Here is an 18,978-nt window from a genome sequence, read left to right on the forward strand (position 1 = left end):
AATATAGTAATATTATGATGGAAATAAAAAAAGACAGTATCAATACACGAAAGACGCGAAGAGTTGATAACAACGAAAATAAATTTATTTTAATACAAAATATTTGAAAGCGCCATATAAGAGTAAAACAATTATAAAAATGATGGCAAATACACGTACACTACTCATAATAAGTAACGAGCTTACGACTTTGTGGTAAGCACCTAAATAAAAAATAAAATGTCAAAAATAAATACAATATTTTAGATTTTGATTCTTTATATCACGAAACAGAAATTTACCTCACTTTATAATGTTTCATAGAATTTTATAAATAGATATGTCTAATTATATACCATATTATTATACATTTAGTGGTTTTGAAAAATGGAAAACACGTGTCCAATTCATTTAAATAGAAAAAAGAACATTGTTGAACAATATTAATAAAAAATAATGAAGTGTATTTTAATTTTTATTAATTTTAAGTAGCTGTTTGATTAAGTTAGGTCTTATGAAATCAAAATTAAAGCAGATTAATTTACATGCATTCCATTTATAACCGCATATACAACATACACCGTTTTTGGCGTGTGCCCACTGCCCACAGATTATTTAGTAATAAAAGAGCAATTTCAAAGAGATTTATATGAAAAAAAAAAAAAAAAAACTATGAAATCTGAAATAATTACCTGAAACCCTTACGCACGCCTTTGGCATATTATTCACAAAATAAAATAAAAGCTACTATATAATTGAATAATATATATATTATATATTTATATATATATATATATAATATAAAAATATGTTCAAGTCAGTGAGACGCTGGCGTTGTTTTACTCGGCGGAAATGCTATTATTGTTTTTCCTCCATACCACCTGCGCGGCTATACGATTGTGATGAGTGAGAATCGAGCTGCGCGCGGCGGGGCCGAGATCCCGGAGAATTAATCGCGTTTTCTCTGCGCCGCGCGCACACACTTGCAGCCGCGTCACCGGAAACGACGGCGGAAATACCATAAAACACCGACCGGATTGATTGCCCGGCCCGGACCGGCACGCGCGGGCTGCCGAAAACTAATTTATATTCGCCCCCGCGGCCCCGCCACTTATAGTCGTTCTAAGGACCTATCTAAACGCTCGGATGTGTAGACTTGAGTTTTCGGTCTTCCGCAATAATTACGCTGTGGGAGGGCGACTGTATAATAATTGTACAATATATATATATATATATTGCGCATGGTGCACGTCATCTTTGAGATTTATGTCGTCCCTCCGAAATATCTTGAAAATATTATCGATTGGTGATTTATAACTACCTAAGACGTATTGTGTGTATGTGTGTGTGTGTGTGTGTGTGTGTGTGTGTGTGTGTGTGTGTGTGTGCTCTATATATATTATATATATATATACATATATACATAGTCTTATTCGAATCACTTTTTATTCTTTCTAGATTTCAATTTTCACTCGTTTCCGTGTCTTACACTTTTACTGGATAATAAAAAGCGCACATAGGTAAAATATATGCATGTAATATAATATTATAACTACACGAGAAATGGTATTATGATTGTTGTAGTTTACAGTCTTGTTACAGCACGGAGAAATAGCAGAGCATCAGTTGTCCTACAAATATAATTTTAAACATATTTTATGATAACAAATTAATTCCCAGAAATAACTACACAATTCGTTTTTAAGTAAATTATCTGCAAAACATCCGACACGAACGTGTGATATTTTCAAGGTTGGAAATTGTCACGTGGTTAGTTACCACTTACCAATCATACACAATAAGAGAACTGGACGATTTGATCCGCAGACGTGTTGCTCCGTTCTAGTGACATTTCGATCCTGAAGGGATAACATGATCTTTTTGGACATTTTAAAATCCTTTCAGGGACATTGCGGTTCAATTTTTTAAATATCAAAAAGTATACGAGGATCAAACGTCATCCTTAGGGCTCAAACTGTTGACTGAGGGGAAAAAAGTTTAATTATTAAAAAAAAAACAAAATATGTGGTAGTTTACTTATCTCCATATAAAATTAATTCATAGTTAATTCATAAATATACGTGATAGTTAAGGTATTACTATGATTTGAAAGTTCATTGGCATGAACTTACTATTATTCAATACATTAGAATACAAACAATAAAGATTTTTTTAGTAATTATTATATAAATTTGTATTAGAATCTGTATTTTGTTATTGCATTGTCTGACCATTTTACAAAATTATATTAAAATAATAAAAGTTTTCTTATAAAAATGGTTTACAGGTAAACAATGAATAGTGACTATTGTTATTTATTATGAAAATGTACAGTAAAAAACTAAAAAAATCAATCAAATATTACGTAATCCTTTGAATTTTTCAAGTGCTTCAGTTTGATAATCCACGGGACCCCGTTCGGTCCCAATTAGCGCGGATGATTGACGGTCTGCCGCTGTACTCCAGAGGATTTGAAATATTCAAAATTAAAATTACTCGACACGTTTTAACCCCACCACAACCCCTTGATCATCACACCGCTACAAAACTCAGCCTCAGTGGGTGAGGAAACGTTCGCAAGGCTTAAAAATAATTGTCACTACACTACGGTTTCAGATGACGGAGCGCAGCCTACACTTGGAGCGCAATCACTCGGGACGGAAACAAATCCAAAACATAACATTTACTGTTCAACCAATATCCTAGCAGCACATAAAACCATTGCAAAAATTCAAACTGAAAAATATTGTAAATACTCGTTGTCGTTGCTGCAGTGATAGGTTAGTCTAAAGGCTAGAAATCTGTAAGGTTATAATGCGTTCGCCGTTGACTGCATTGTAAAGCTACCGAAACAAAGTGATCTATATATTATTATTATACAAAAATGACTTGAAAACTCTTAATCAATAAGTGCCAAATTTTATAACATATTTCTTGAGTCTCGATGAGGGTTCTTTGTTTCGTTTTTAAACCCTTATAAGTTGAGATAAAGTATACCTGTGGGTGGCTTACACAAGAATTTATTTTTGGCTCACGAAATTCAAATATTTTTTTATTTATACAGAGTGTAACACGAATACCTGACTTTTTTTCTAATCATTATTTTAAATTGTTTTTTATAATTTATAGTAATTTGTGAAACACGTATAATATAAAAAGAAATATTTTTATTTTTTAATACTGAAAATAAAACATTTAAATCTAATTTAAATTTTTTTTAGAAAAATTCCAAATACTAAGCCAATTTGAAATCTATTTTTTTGAGAAATGTTGTTGGTTCAGAACATTTATCTAAGTAAAGAAGCTTATTTTATATGATTTTTAAAATTTAAAAACTTTTGAAGGAAGACACTCGTTTATTTGAAAAGTTATAACTATTTTAAAAATATTCTTTTTGGGAATTTTCCTGTTGTAAGTAAACCTTAAATTATTAATCATAATTAATATTTTTATTTATTAACTAATTTATTTATTTTTTATAAATTAGGTACTTACCAAGTGTTAATTTTTGGGTTTTTGTAGAACAACCTATAATTTATTATTTATACATTTATTGAACTATATAATATTAGTTATGCATGTTTACGTTAAATTTTTGTATTTCACGTGTCCGTTGGCAAACTAAAGCTGCTCAAAGTTAATTTTGGAGGTTCAATCAGAATTTACAGATACCTAGTAAAAACCAGTAGTTACAAGATTAGTTCCTATCATTTATCTCAAGTCAACGATAGTCATATAATGGTTTATTTTTAATATTGTCATACAAATTGGATATCACTTCTGTCGCCCCCGCTTTTCGGACATTGGAAAAACAGGCTTATAACAATATTTTGAACCTTTTATACGTCAATATTGTTTATTATTTTATAGTCGTAGATAAAAAAACCATTATTAAATAAATCTCCTACGGGGTGCCGCCTCTGGATGACTTCCCCTCCCGTCAATCAAATCTCATAAAATTATACATTTTTGTTCAATAAAAAAAAAATAAAAAATAAATCTATGATTATATTAAAAAATTATGTTTTGAGCAGATGTTCATTATCTTTAGACCAGAGACGGTTGACGGTTGTAGGACCACATTTTATATCATGAATTTTATTGTTTAAAGGGCCTCGCTACGGCCTTTATTTAAGGGATGACATTTAGGCAATTTCTAATCTTGTCATAGCTGTCCGGGATCTATGTGTTAGTTGTAAATGATAATTAGTGTGAGTGAAATTAAATGCGGGTATCCTCACTCGTACGCGCATGCACATGTCAATATCTGGATAATTATAAACATTTCACTAAACGAATTTTACAATAACATACATTTGTTTTGACAAAATTAAAGTTAGTTAACGTTGTCTGATTTTGATTCTGAAAAAATATTTGAATTCAGCAGAAAAGTGTTTGAAGACCGTACGAAACATTTTCTGTTTTTAATATTAATTTTAATTTTAATTATGATTCGAAAAAGTTCATATTTTAAAATTTTTAATTACAATTCACAATAATATAAAATTTAGTTTTTACAAAGTGCTTCGTAGGATCTATAGACAATTTTCTGATGAGTTCAATTTTTTTTTCAGAATCAAAATCGGACAACATCAACTAACTTTAATTTCGTCAATACTTTGGGTCTTTTCAGCTAAAATTGATGGCAGTAGCGAGGCCCCTTTATAATAAATAGTGATAAATAATATTATAATTAGTAATTTTGTTTAAAGCAAACCTTTTAATAAAAGCATGGCTAATATTATGCCATGTAAATGCAAATTTTTTTCTGATAGTATCTTGACGTTGTTAAAAATTGAATTCAAAATAAACACATCGTCGCATCAGCATTAATGCATTACCATGTATATTAACCATGTACAAATATATTCACATAGGTGAATTAGATGTGTATTATTCTGGTGACTACCAACTTTATTTATATAATGTAAGTATGAGATAATAATGATGTGCTTACTATTATCAAAAACTTTAGTTGTGTTTGTATAGTTAAAATGGTTGTAGTTAATATTGTAATGTTTACATTTTTTTTGCAAGATTAATAAAACGTTTGACTTTGATGTAAACAGTATTGCACATATAATTTATAAGCAGAATATGAAGGTAGATAGTAAAGACTAGAGAATACTGTGAATATTAGCTATACCATTTTCAATAATACATTTCGGTTCAGAACTTGTGAACTACCAATATCGTTTACATAAAACGTTCACCATTTTTCGATTGACGCAGTTGGACTTCTCAAAGGAATCATTTAAAACACATACCTAACTATATAGCCGGTCAGGTATCAAATACCATGTCAGGTCATCCTATAAATTATACCGTGTATATAGGATCGCCACTGGTAGGCAGATAACAGTTTGAACCACGTTCAAACATATATACCTATAGTACCATATTATCGAATCCATTTGATTGCCCATTTCGGTTGAATTAATTCACAAAGCGTGGTGGTACACCGATTAGCACAGTATTTTACGTTTGTTAATATCTTCCTGGGCAAATTCGGGTTATACAGCTAGTATAATATTGTTGTATTATATATTATCCGGTTATTATACGGTACAATAATATTAGTGTTTTCTGCAGCACTAACCGCAATGACTCCAATCGTCGATTTAATCGTTTAATCCAACGCGTAATAGGCACGCGATGATTTCGATGTGTCTGTATAATAATATATAATATTATTTTAACTCGTGTTGTAAATTGCTTTTGGCGGGGCAGATAAAAACGTATTATCATTATTATTATTATTATTATTATTATCACCACTATTCCGTGGCACGTCTGGCAAACCGATCGCGCCAGCGTATAAGTTCGCATCGAGTCACAGTTAATCTCGTACAGTTGTTGTTGTTCTGAAAACCGAGCATTTGGTATAACGCAAATGTTGCCCGGTTCAGGATAATAGTAAGTACCTATATAATATCCCACGCACGAATGACTTTAATATAATGACTGTCGTTCAAACCATTATTGTTATTGGTTCGATCGAACATCAACTGCACGTAAGTACTGTTCCCGAGGGTTTCTTTACGCTTTTTTTATTTTCGAGATTTAATAATAATACAAATGTGAAACGATATATAATTGGGTGGGCGCCATAGATGATTCGTTTGTAAATAACTCGAAACCAATAATGCTTCAACATTCGAGAGACGATCCACACGAGCGGAACTCGTTGCTTACTATGTAGTGTGAATATTATTATAACGTCCACACTGGGCGTTTCAAAAGTTTGTAAACAATATTATTTTAAGAATGGATTTCAGAACTATTTTTAAATAAATATGGAATAACGTACGATTATATCAATTTTGATTTTGAGGTAGGTATTTGTTATTAAAAATGTAAATTGCATAAGGTAAAAACCGTGAAGAAACAGAAAGTTTTCTATTTAAAGTATAACAATGATAATTGTTTGCCGCAGGTTTCGTACGGAATCAATTTTCTAAAAACTTGTTAGGAAGTTCCAAAAAAAAAAATCACCATACAACATAATATGCCTATTTACATGACAGCCAGACGAATGTTTGTAGAACTTTCTCTTTAGCACAGTATACGTTTTTGATACTATGCTGAAAATAATATAGAAACACGTCATATAGGTATGTGTACCTATAGGTATATATTACGTCATTGTAAATAAAATAGAAATAATCGTTGCTTCGCCAAAGAAAACGTCGAAATATTCGCTTGAACGAAAAGTGCACGCGGGTAATGTATTTTTTTTTTTATTATTGTTACTAACTTAGACCAGCCAATAAGGCTATAGAAGTAATAATATATTATCAAGTTGCGTCTTGTCTCGTATAAATACTAATAGTTACAGATACGGTATCTTCGAATTGAGGATTTTCCAGACTCTTACGGCGTTTGAACGCACCATAACCTATTTATTTCAAATAATCCCAATAAAATATATTGTATTGTCGCAGATATAGTAAATGGCGAGTATAGAAAACGTAGTAGTAATAGTGGTGGTAGTAGTAGTACGTCGTAAGTATACGTGAATATAAGTGCATAGTACAGTTTACGATTCGATTCCTAAACGCGTTAAGAGTGGAAAATTCTAAAAGTTTTGGCGCAATAGCACATTCGTTTAGTTCGCGTGATTTGCCCGATGTATTTATAATAATAATATATACTGTATAAGAAACTTGAGCATTATTGACGCTCTAAAGCGGAAGACGGAGTTCCGAATCAGTTTTATTATATTTTTTTTATTCTTAACACAGGTACGCTCAATGCTTCCGGACTAGAAAACTCGGCTAAGACGCACGTGGCACGGTCGCAAACTGTTGTAAGTGCTCAAAAGTCTTAAAATATTATCATGCCTGCAAATATCAATCAAATCGGTTATTTTTTGCTACGAAAGCGAAAAACTATTAAATACAAAATAAAAGATCAAAGCCGATTGATTGACGTGATGCACGTTATTGTTACGGTCGATATTTATAACAACTTTACTGTTTAGCTTTGATACATTATAAATAATAAAATATAACGCTTAGCTGTGTTGACGTGACGCAGTCAAATGTCGACCCAGAGCTTAAAATGTCCAAAAACAATATGTTTATACCTATACTATAATATATAAGATATCTAATCGCGAGTAAAAATGTTTAAAATTGTAAAACTGTCGTCTATTTGTGCAAAATCGTACAACCGTTGAAAGATATTATCTAATTTAAAGCGGATTATTTTTTTTTAACAAAAGTATATAAAATGTTAAAAAATAACAAAATATTTTTTAATGCCTCGCGGTTATTCGATAGAATTAAATTATGGAAAACGCGTCGAGCTTACTAAATGAATGCTAAAATAAATTAATTACACCTTCTCCACGCGTACTACACGTTTATAGTGAGAAGAATTGTCATTGTTTTCGGCACAATTCACTGTTTTCAAATAATACGACTTGTGAATTCGTTTTGAATTTTGAAACTATATACGGCACACAGTTCTTTAATTTTACAACCTTTCAGTATTACTAAGTATTAGGTAGGTTTTAATATAATATAACGTTTCGTTTGTATTCCTGTGAATTTTGGAAACGCTAAGACGTGAAAAATCGAAGTAGTTAAGAAGTAGGTTGGGCCATTGGAGTGATCGGCTTAAACAATACACAATTTGTTCGTCTACAGCCGTCAGTTTTCGAGTGTAGAATGCACGGTGTAAACCGGAATAGAAATTGCCATACGAGTGCGAACGAGCGATTTAAACGTCGTAATTTTAGATTGTCGAATCGGTCCTTTCGAGAAATTAGATCATTATTAATTATTATCGGACGATATTACTATCTCAAACGTCACACAAATCCTCTGGTGAGATTACCAAGAAGCGTTGTTTAGTAAATCATAGATGAGTAGGTAAACTATTTGCGGATTACCGTCGATCATCGTCTCTATTAACAAAATCCAAATATACACATAATTTGTTCAAGGTTAGGGTAGAGATAAATTAATAATGTATGACCTATTTAAAACACTTGAATAATACATAAAAACAGTACGTGCAAAAAACTCCACAAACACTGCAAATGATACGGATGAAATGGCGAATTGTAATTATTCTTCGGCACCACAGTATTAAGTATTAAGATAATATATAGTAGGTACATACATACTTACAGCTATTGTACATAAACTGGCCACGTCATGACACGACATGAGTCGTTATTGATTTCGCATTTAGCATTTATTTGTTTACCTCGTGTTCATAGAGACCAGCGGTCATTTTCTAGTAAATTCTACTGTCGTACTAGACGTTTTCTAAATGTTTTTTCGGCATTACTTGAAAAACTTTTTGACCAAAGGTAATGTCTAAATCTGTTTAAATTGAATAATGTTGTTTTGTTATCGGACAAACCACTCGCGTTCATTGAATCTCGAAAAACAAAGTTGACGATAATTTATTATTAATTAGATTGATTATCAATTTTGAATTTGTACTATACTGCCTGTTTGAAATTGAGTTGAAGTTGATGACATCTACACGATATACTTTTGACGAAAAGGCGATAGATTCAGTATCAATCACAACAAATTAGAAATAATTGATTCTGGTAATGCAATAATTGTGTCATAGACCTTAGTTCATATTCACTTAATCTAGATGAATACTAGAGTTAAAAGTAAGAAATTAATTTTACTTATATAATATTGATATCTACAGTGACATCTGGCGTGACTCGTAGTTATGGAACCTTTGAAATGTATGTAATTTGTAAATTGTAAAATCGATTTTGCCCACAGATATTTAGTTATTTATGGTATTAACCTATTAAAGTAAAATAAATATTCCAGTTAGTTCTCGGAATTCCTTGCCAGTAAAATATGTAGCTTAAGTCAAGGACTTTTAATATTTTGAGTGCATAATGGTTTAGGTATAAATATTATACTGTTCTTGGTGATCTTATATACGCTAATTATTTAAGACAAAGTTTTAAAATCCATCAATTTACCGACGACCAACGGCCAATGATTGTTTAAAATAAACATACACTAATATAGATGTTATTACAATGACTTATAGTGTTGGTAGTATAGCATTAAAAGTTTAGATATTCTAGAATTGGTGCCTCTTAAAAATTTCTCAAGTCAATATTTTTTTTAATTAATTTATAAGTATCTTATACGTATTATTTGTACTTCAATGTTCTGTCCTTCTATAATAACTATTAATAATGACTATTTTAAGACTTGAGAAAACTTTAGAAAAATAACAAACAATAATAATAGTAATTATATTTCGCTAGCATATTTTTAGTGTTATTACTTATTACAATGATCGATTATTGTACTGTCATCGTTCATCATGATCTACACACAAACGATTATTATGATTTTAATATAGGTTTATATAATATATTAAATATATTACATGCGTCATCGAGAAATGCAAATTTCTCTCAGGTATACCATCTGCTTTTATTCAGCGAACTTCGAATTCCTGAAATGTCCCTTCAAAACGCAAGATCGCAAAATGCGGAACGGCATCCGAAGGTTTCAAAGGTTCCACAATATTAGTTTGCACGTGCTACTATGAAAAGCTAAGCTGAGTTCTTTAAATGCGATGGGTTTCTAAAGACTTTAAAATTTAATCAAATTATAGATAGCTAAATAGACTATTAATAAATAGAAAGATTGGATTTTTTTTCTGTTGTATGAACATTGATATTTTTAAGTATATAAATGTGTGAAATATAGACAAAATATCGTAGGCTTATTATAATATTTAATTTTTACATTGAATTTTTGGATGAAATAATGCGTATATAATAAAATATAATGAAAACCCAATATACAAATTCTCAAAATTTAAACTATATTTTAAGGTGTTTACCAACCTTTTTTTCCATGTCATTCATACAGATATTCAATCTCATGTGTCCACCCATAATCATTAAATATTTTTTAAAAAAGTAAAAACTAATAGTTGAAAACATAAAATTTATAAAGGTAATTATAATTATAATAAAAAACATGAAATATTGACATTGTTAATGTCTTTGTTAGGTACCCAAACGAACATTACGAGTATCTAGCAATACACAGGCCATTATTAATTATTCATTTTTTCTTCTGTTTATGTAAATCATTTAAAAACAATTTACCCTGTGATGACTCCCCCGCAATTTTTATTTTTCCTCCCATCAGATTTGAAATCATTGATTTAAAATTTTCTTGGTGAACAGATTATAAGAATATGTAGGGATTATTTCTACCCACGTTTATATGGGAACCAAGATATAAATATGTTTAAATACATTTAAGTGATGTGGGTGTGGACATTTATCTCTGGAACCCATTCTAGTAAATTTGTTGTTATGCATAAACTGCTTTTAGCTTTAGACTTTAAGATTTTAGTTTGCAAATTGTGAAATTAGCATTGAAAATGTTTGTTATTCAATTGCTAAATAATGTCGTTGTAAAAAAAAAATATTATTTTAATTGCAGGGTGAGACAAGAAACATCAACTTAAAATTAAGTATTAACAAGCAGTACCTACACTAAATAATAATTATTTCTATATCGTTGAAATACAATATTAAAAACATTTTTTTTTAGCTTGTCAAAATATCAAAATGACAGTCCTAATTATTAATGTACTTATATTACACGTCCATAGGACCGAACGGCGAATTTAAAACGAAGACAGGAAAGTGTCGAGAAAACCGTCGTCTAGGCGATCGCCCCCTCACTCGGCCCAGACGTTTACGGCCTGAGTGGCCATTCCGTCATAGACGTGGAGTGTACATTCCGAGGGTCAAGCACTACGATTCGAGTGTTTTATAATTAAAAGAAGTTTTAGCCGAGTAAACGAATGTTGGCTGGTCGAGGCCTGGAGGGCGGTAAAAGACCAATTGAAAGGTTCACGGATTCCCGTGGGTCATAGCCGGTGGAACTTGCCCTAAATGGTCGTCGAGGTGGCTTTCGGAAGCTGTTCCCCGGGTAGTCGATCATCCTACAAAACGGTCCAGTTTTAATCGACGATGAACAACACGCGGTCATGCGGTTTGTTGATACGATATTACGCGGAGGTGTGCGTTTATACGCGACGATTTGAAATCGTATAATTTATGATTTACCGCGTTAGAACCCTGATGAGTTAAAAATTATAATCTAAATTAGGCGTCGAATCGAAGTGTTCGTTTAATGACGTGGACTGAAGCACATTATTTATGTAATTATTACTATAATGTATGGCTATGATTTTACGATTAAAACTGAGTGTTATAAAGACGAACAAGACGCGGCACGCGATCAAATTACATATTCCGCGATCCAAATGTATTGTAATAATATCATACTATATTATACGATATACACGAAATGTATATATTATTATGTTATATTATTATGTAGGCACCTACTGTGCGAGAGACGTTACGGTATAGCGCGTCGCATCGTCTCAATTGTGTATGTAAATGACTCAAAGTACGATACACACACACACACACACACACACAACTTATATAGGTATTATATTTATCCAATTACACAACCAAATTAGATTCACTCGGCTGAAATGTAAGCCACTACATTATAATATTATACCGTCCCAATAAGTGAACGCGCTTGAACAGACTGGACTCGGAACTGGTGCGACGCGATTTATTATTACATATTTACATAATTAGATATAACAAATTTCACCTAGAACCTTAATATAATATATGTATGTGTTTTGATATATATCGGTGTGCATAGAAACTACGATATGTTATTATTAGTAACGATATTTGCATTAATTACATTTAAAAAAATTTCTTATTTGTGCCACGTGGCTACATAACATAAAATGTTTACACAATATAATATGTATACGTGATGGTTCACTAAGCATGCTCACCGCACTTTTACCGACGCGATTTTTCAAATCCTGAATTTTAAATTGTTTAAGTATACCTTCTGTAACACTATTTATATTTTAGATTCTGAGCGAAGCGATGAATGTATTGGTTTAACAATGATGTGTGTTTTTTTCTTTTATTTTTTTTGTGTCTGTCATTATTTTTTAGAACAGTAAAAGTGCTTGGATTTTCATCAACATTACCTTTTATGATAGGAAAGTGAATCTAGTTGGTACTTTGGGGGGTCAAAAGTATAAATTTTCCAATAGTTTTCAAAAGTGACATGAAAAACAAAAGAAAAATTAAGGAAAACGGGAATTTTTACGCAAAATCTGTTTTCAAGATAATCGATTTTGGTTTTTAGTATAACTCTAAAAGAAATGACCGTAGGTACATGAAATTTTGACCGAATGTTTATATTAGCATTTTATATATACCCTAACATTTTCCAAATATTTTGAGCTATTTACGGACATTTTCAGTTTCCATTTTTTTTAGTTTTTTTTCTACAAATATCAATAAAATTTTATTTGTTGGGTATAAAAGCTTGACAATTTAATACAAGGCTCCTACTATATGTTTACTATATTGTTTCAAAGGCAGATGAAAAAAATTTAAAATTCTTAGTCACAGTTTTTATTTATAAGCATTTAAAGTTCAAAATAAATATTGACAAAATACGAAAAAATCACGAAAATTAGCAAATTATTTTGAGTTGAGTATTCATAAAAATTTTTCTTTTTCAATCTAAGATTTGAAAATGTAATACAAGATTATCCATAAGCTTATCTACCTTTATCAAAAAAAAAAATGTCTACAAGAAAGTCAAATTAAATTTTTATGAGCGTTTGAAATTAATATTTTTACAACATTTGACATTCACTCGATTTCTCGTGTAACGATTTTCTTATTTTGTTGTAATTAAAAAACGTATGACTGTTGAAGATTGAAGACTTGAAAATTTCAATGAATGTTTATATTAGCATTTTCTATACACGATAACATTTTGAAAACAATTTGACTCTTATTGAGCTGTTACGGACATTGTCAGTTTTCAATTTTTTAGTTTCTTTTTCTATAAATATCAATAAAATTTTATTTGTTGGGTAAAAAAGCGTGAAAATTTAATGCAAGGCTCCTGATTTATTGTTACAATAGCAGTTGAAAAATATTAAAAATACATTGGCACAATTTTTTTTTATAAGAATTTAAAGTTATTTTGATAACATTTATAAAATTTCAAATTTAATAATTATTTTGTAGTTAAAAATTTATAAAATGTTCAACTTTTATAGCAAAGGATTGAAAATTGAAAACAAGGCTCCACGTAAATAGGTTATTTATAAATTACTTTATTCACAATAATATCATCAAATATACTTGGTCATAGGCTGACTGACTGTTTTCGCTCAGAATCTTTTTCTTATACAATTATATTATATCATTGAATTCATATTTAACACCATCCATTACAGTGACCCACTTGTAACCTACTGTAGAGCAGAGCGACATCCACTTTTTTTAAAATACTCTTTTTCAATTAAAATCAACTCATTTTAAAGATGTTTATATTATCGACATGACATTCTTAAAAATCGAAGTGTTTGAAAATATGAGTCTTAAGTCTAAGTATACTTAAAATTTAAATATTCCAACAGTTAGAATTTAAATAATTGCATTATAAAAGAAAAAATATGAGCATGTTTGATTAATGACCCTGTATGTAAGTATATGACTATCCCTAGACCTCGAACTACGCGAACCGCGTGCGTTATTAAATTATTGAAACAATAGTTAACCTAACGCACTTATATCCAATGAACTTCGGTCAAGTCCATGGGTATTATTTTAACCCACTTTTGCGGAATCAATAAAATCACAATAAACAAGTTAGAAGTTGATAGTTAATATAACTTTGTAAAAGTTTATTTTGTTTAAAATTTGAAATACCTTATAAATTGAGTTGATTTGTTGTTGCGTATGCAGTGCACTACGGTATATTATGACTTCCGGTCAATAAATATTTATCAGACACCAATTAATATTAAAGTTTTACCTATTTCGTTGGAGTTTTACTGAAACAAAACTTGGTATCATGTTAATAAGTTATCTATACCAGCCATTTTACAGTTTTGTATGAAGATTAATATTGCGACGTAGAGTATAGGTACCCCGTGTGATACGAATGCAGTGTCGTAAACTGCTCCAGGAAAAAAAATAAGTAATGTTAGATGCATGTAAACTGCAATAAAAAAAAGGTTATTTTTAAAAAAATGATTTGTAACTGTCAGATTATCACATAAAATAATAGTAAATTACAATATTTTACAAATTATTTTAGATTCTGAGTGGAGGGATGGATCTATTGATTTTACAATGGGGTTTATTTTTTTTTTTATCATGTATACAAAATTTCTACCAGAAGGAATGCTTCGATTTCAACATATAGTATCTTATCTTTTAGAAAATTGAACCAAAATGGTACTTTAAAGATGTCATTTTTCGATTTTCTAAATAGTTATTTAATGCCACGGGAAAAACCACCGACAAATTACAAAAAACCGCTAAAAATGGAATTTTAATTTCGAACGCTTTGTTTATCACCATAGAAACGAATAATAAAAAAAAAATAACGATTTAAGTTATTTTGTTGTAATTTATAATATTAATTCAACTTACAGGCTATAGTAAAATATAAAATATCCAGTCTGATAAACCGTTTCCGTTCAGAATCGTTTTTCGTATATAGTGATATGATATCATTGAATTCAAATTTAATACAATCTATTGTACGGCGACCCACTTGTAACCTACTGTACAGCAGAGTGATATCCACTTACCTGCTTTTTAAACTGAAAACTAAAATGTTCTTTCATAAATGTGGTTGGAAATCGGAAGGCAAGAAGTTTCATGTATATTACCAACAGATCAGTAGGTGACACTAATATTTTGAGCGAATAAATATGATTGTATCAATAAATGCTTTGCAATATAGTTTTTTTTACATCTCTATTTCATTTCACCAGAATCGTACGTTATATTTTTTGAATATTTGTAATTTTGAAAACGAATTTATTTGTATATATCTGTGTTAACCAGTTAAAAAATAATAAACATTTAACTTTAAAAAATAAAAATTATAGCTGACTACTATAATATATACAACAGCACTCACCACGGTGTCACATTATTCGGAATTATTTCGCTAGTCGATATTGATGGGGCTTTCTATTCCAAATCTATATGAGTGAAACGAAAACAATACTTATACAGTTAACATTAATTATCGAGTATTTATTGAGATGATTATTACAGTCGAAGTACCTATATATTCGACCTTTTGCAAGATTATTTATCCACTGGCGCAGATGACACAGTATAATAGTTATTATATCCAACCCTTTTCTTACTTGTTATTTTGAAGCGGTTTACAATATGTGCCCCATCGCATATAATACCTGTACTGATTGATTCTGTGACCCTTTGCTGTAGAACTGCAGTGTTCGTTCGGAGTGAGATCCGTTTCTCGACCACCGCTGTAATAATATTATGTGCGACCGTTCTAAAAAAGTGAAAACCTACACGACGCCTAGCCTGACTCGTATAATATATAATACATTGCACTACTACACATAATTTGTGCCGGGTTACTCTCACGTTTGGTTTGGTCTGCCGTTTGTCGTCTGATACCCGCGAGGCCCCGAGACCGGTGACCGGGCGCAGCACACATGCGGTGTTACGTACAGACGTACAGGAAATGTAGTAGAGCAACACACCTAACCCGGTATAAAGTATACACGCGTGGTATAGCGTAGGGCCCGAGGGGACGGACAAGCCGGCACGGTAACCCCCTCGACCGTGCAAGTCCTCTTGGCTAAGTCCACCACTTCGCCTCATCGCACGCGTACGCACACGATCCCATTACACACCACTCGCTCCGAGTGCGGTCGATTCCCGAGTATATATACCGGGCCCGAATCGTTGGACAGATCACAGTCAACCGCGATCGACCACGGCATCCACTACCGACAACAACATCGTCGCAACTACTCTACACCGCACCAAACGCTCGAGGATTTTCACTCACACGACATGTCCGCAACAGTGAGTATTTTTTCATCGTTATTCTTCTATCGGTCGGCGCCGCGCACTTCTCAAATGATAACTCTGTTTGGTCCGATTGTCTACCGTGTGCAATTCTGAAATGTAAAACTCAAACCCGTGTGTACTAAGTTGCTGCACCGCACCTCACGAATGCACAACCATACGACTTTCATGACACGATATCTGTTCTTAAAAGTTTCGATCCCGTGACTTTTTTCCTCGCACTCCGCTGTTATATAATAGTTTAGATTTTCAGTGGATATCAACAATCAGCCGTATCATTTCAATACTCGTTATAAATTGTAATTCGGAACGATACATATTATATTATTATTATTATTATTATTATTATTCTATCGCACTACGTTGTCGTCCAGAAAAGCGGTCGTACCTATATGTCGGGCCGGATGGTACGACCGGGAACACGTTGATCTCGTTAAGGTTACTACCGTGAGACGTCAAAGCGAACACCGCCGCCGGCAAACGAATATAATATATTATAATATATAAAAAAAAAATGTCTAAACGCTCTGGCACTCCGATCGCCGCCGTCCCGACCGGTTTCCGTTTTAATTTATATTATTTACTTTTACTCTCGTCGCGGCGGACAGACTCTCTCCCTATCAATCTCTCTCTTTCGCACGCATGCCATCGGTCGTAATATTATTAAAATCAGAACGATTTGTATCTCGTTTTGGAACGGTAAATACAATAATTATCACATACCTTCTTAGTACGATTACGAAAATAAATCGAACAGAATCATTTTTCGACCGTACATTGTACGCATTAATACTATTAATTATTATTATTATCATGTTACAATTAAAATGATCGCATTAATAATATTTAACGTAACGCGTTTTTCAGTTGATCGTATTCGCGGCTTTTGCCGTGGCCACCACCTTGGCTGTCTACAAGGAGCCCACTTACCCCGCGGCTGCACCCGCCTACTCATCGCACCCGGCACCAGCCTACTCATCACATCCGGCACCCGCCTACTCGTCCTACCAGGCGCACGGATACTCCGCCGCCCCGGCTTATCGTGCAGCTCCGGCTTACCCTTCATATTCGGCACCAGCCTACCCCGCCGCCCCAGCATACCCAGCCGCACCGGCCTACCCAGCCGCACCAGCCTACCCGTCATACCCCGCCGCACCAGCCTACCCGGCATACCCAGCTGCACCAGCATACCCAGCAGCACCAGCATACCCCGCTGCACCAGCATACCCCGCTGCACCAGCATACCCGGCAGCACCAGCATACCCGGCCGCACCAGCCTACCCAGCCTACCAAGCAGCACCTGCTTACTCGGCGTACCAGGCCGCACCAGCATACCAGGCATACCAGACCGCACCGGCCTACCACGCCGTGTCCGCATACCAAGCAGCACCGGCTTACCACGCCGCGCCTGCTTACAACAAACCGGCGGCGTACAACTCCGCATCCGCTTACTACAAACCGGCTCAGTACTCCGCGCCTAAGCCGTACGCCGCCGCCGCCGCCGCCCCGTCGTCCCCATCGCCGTACAACTTCCAATACAGCGTGAACGACGCACACACCGGTGACGTCAAGAGCCAGACCGAGTACGCTGACGCCAACGGTTACGTCAAGGGCACGTACAGTCTGGTGGACGCGGACGGCAGCAAGCGCACCGTAGACTACACCGCCGACGACCACAGCGGTTTCAACGCGGACGTCAAGAAGGAGGGCGGATACGCCGCACCGTCGTCCTCGCCGGCCACATACAAGCCCGCTTACTGATGGGCCGCGACTGCCAACGTTCACCGAACGTCCCTCTCGTCGTCCACTTAATAATTTTATAGCCCCATCGTTACACATAATACCGCGATTATACCGCGTTCCGAGTGCGGTTATCGGTTGTCATTGTACAGTTGTGGTACACCGCAGTTGTGATGGTGCACTATGTGATACATTGTCGTCCTCTTACTATTATAATATTATCATTGTTATTATGTGTTTTTTGTAAATATATTTCATACGTATAGTAACGGAGAAAATATTCATTTTTGGCTTTTATGCCTTATATATATATATTACCCTGCTTCAGACTTCCTATTGTATCTGATATAATTCCGTGGACTGTGGTTTTCAAATAGTGTTTTGTGACACATCATAAGTATAGTGTGTATCACGAAAAAGATTTTTTTATAATGAAAATAATGATTTTATTGTTACTTATATAGCTGGTAATATTCTTCGGTAATAATAATTTAAGTGTGTCGCCGCCAATTATTTGGACTTAAGTTAAGGCATCGTCGTGAAAAAAAAAATCGAAAACCACTGAATCACGTTTCATTTCTCGATGCAATTTACGTGTGCCGGTTGTATGTTTCACAGTACGATTTATTCCATGTGATTTGCAGGTAAATATAATATTAAAAGATATTATCCATTTACAAAAAAAAAAAAAAATTAACTCAAAGCTAAACAGTAAATACTGGTAAGTTATCAGCACAGAAAAAATGTAAAATAATATGTTCTCGAAAGTCTTGAGAAAATATAAGTAT

General features: G+C 33.2%; 2 protein-coding genes across 2 annotated transcripts in view; one reads left to right on the forward strand and one right to left on the reverse strand.

Moving 5' to 3' along the window:
• Positions 1 to 18,978, reverse strand: part of LOC132943990 (Kv channel-interacting protein 1-like) — a 123,754-nt gene that overhangs the window by 14,803 nt on the left and 89,973 nt on the right. The window lies entirely within an intron of this gene.
• On the forward strand, positions 16,292 to 18,459 carry LOC132943429 (adhesive plaque matrix protein-like). Its single transcript, XM_061012417.1, has 2 exons — positions 16,292 to 16,447; positions 17,318 to 18,459. Exons 1-2 carry the CDS (start codon positions 16,436 to 16,438, stop codon positions 18,209 to 18,211), a joined length of 906 nt encoding a protein of 301 aa, XP_060868400.1. The 5' UTR covers positions 16,292 to 16,435; the 3' UTR covers positions 18,212 to 18,459.

The sequence above is a fragment of the Metopolophium dirhodum genome, chromosome 4 (genome assembly GCF_019925205.1).
Source record: "Metopolophium dirhodum isolate CAU chromosome 4, ASM1992520v1, whole genome shotgun sequence".
NCBI classification, from domain to species: domain Eukaryota; kingdom Metazoa; phylum Arthropoda; class Insecta; order Hemiptera; family Aphididae; genus Metopolophium; species Metopolophium dirhodum.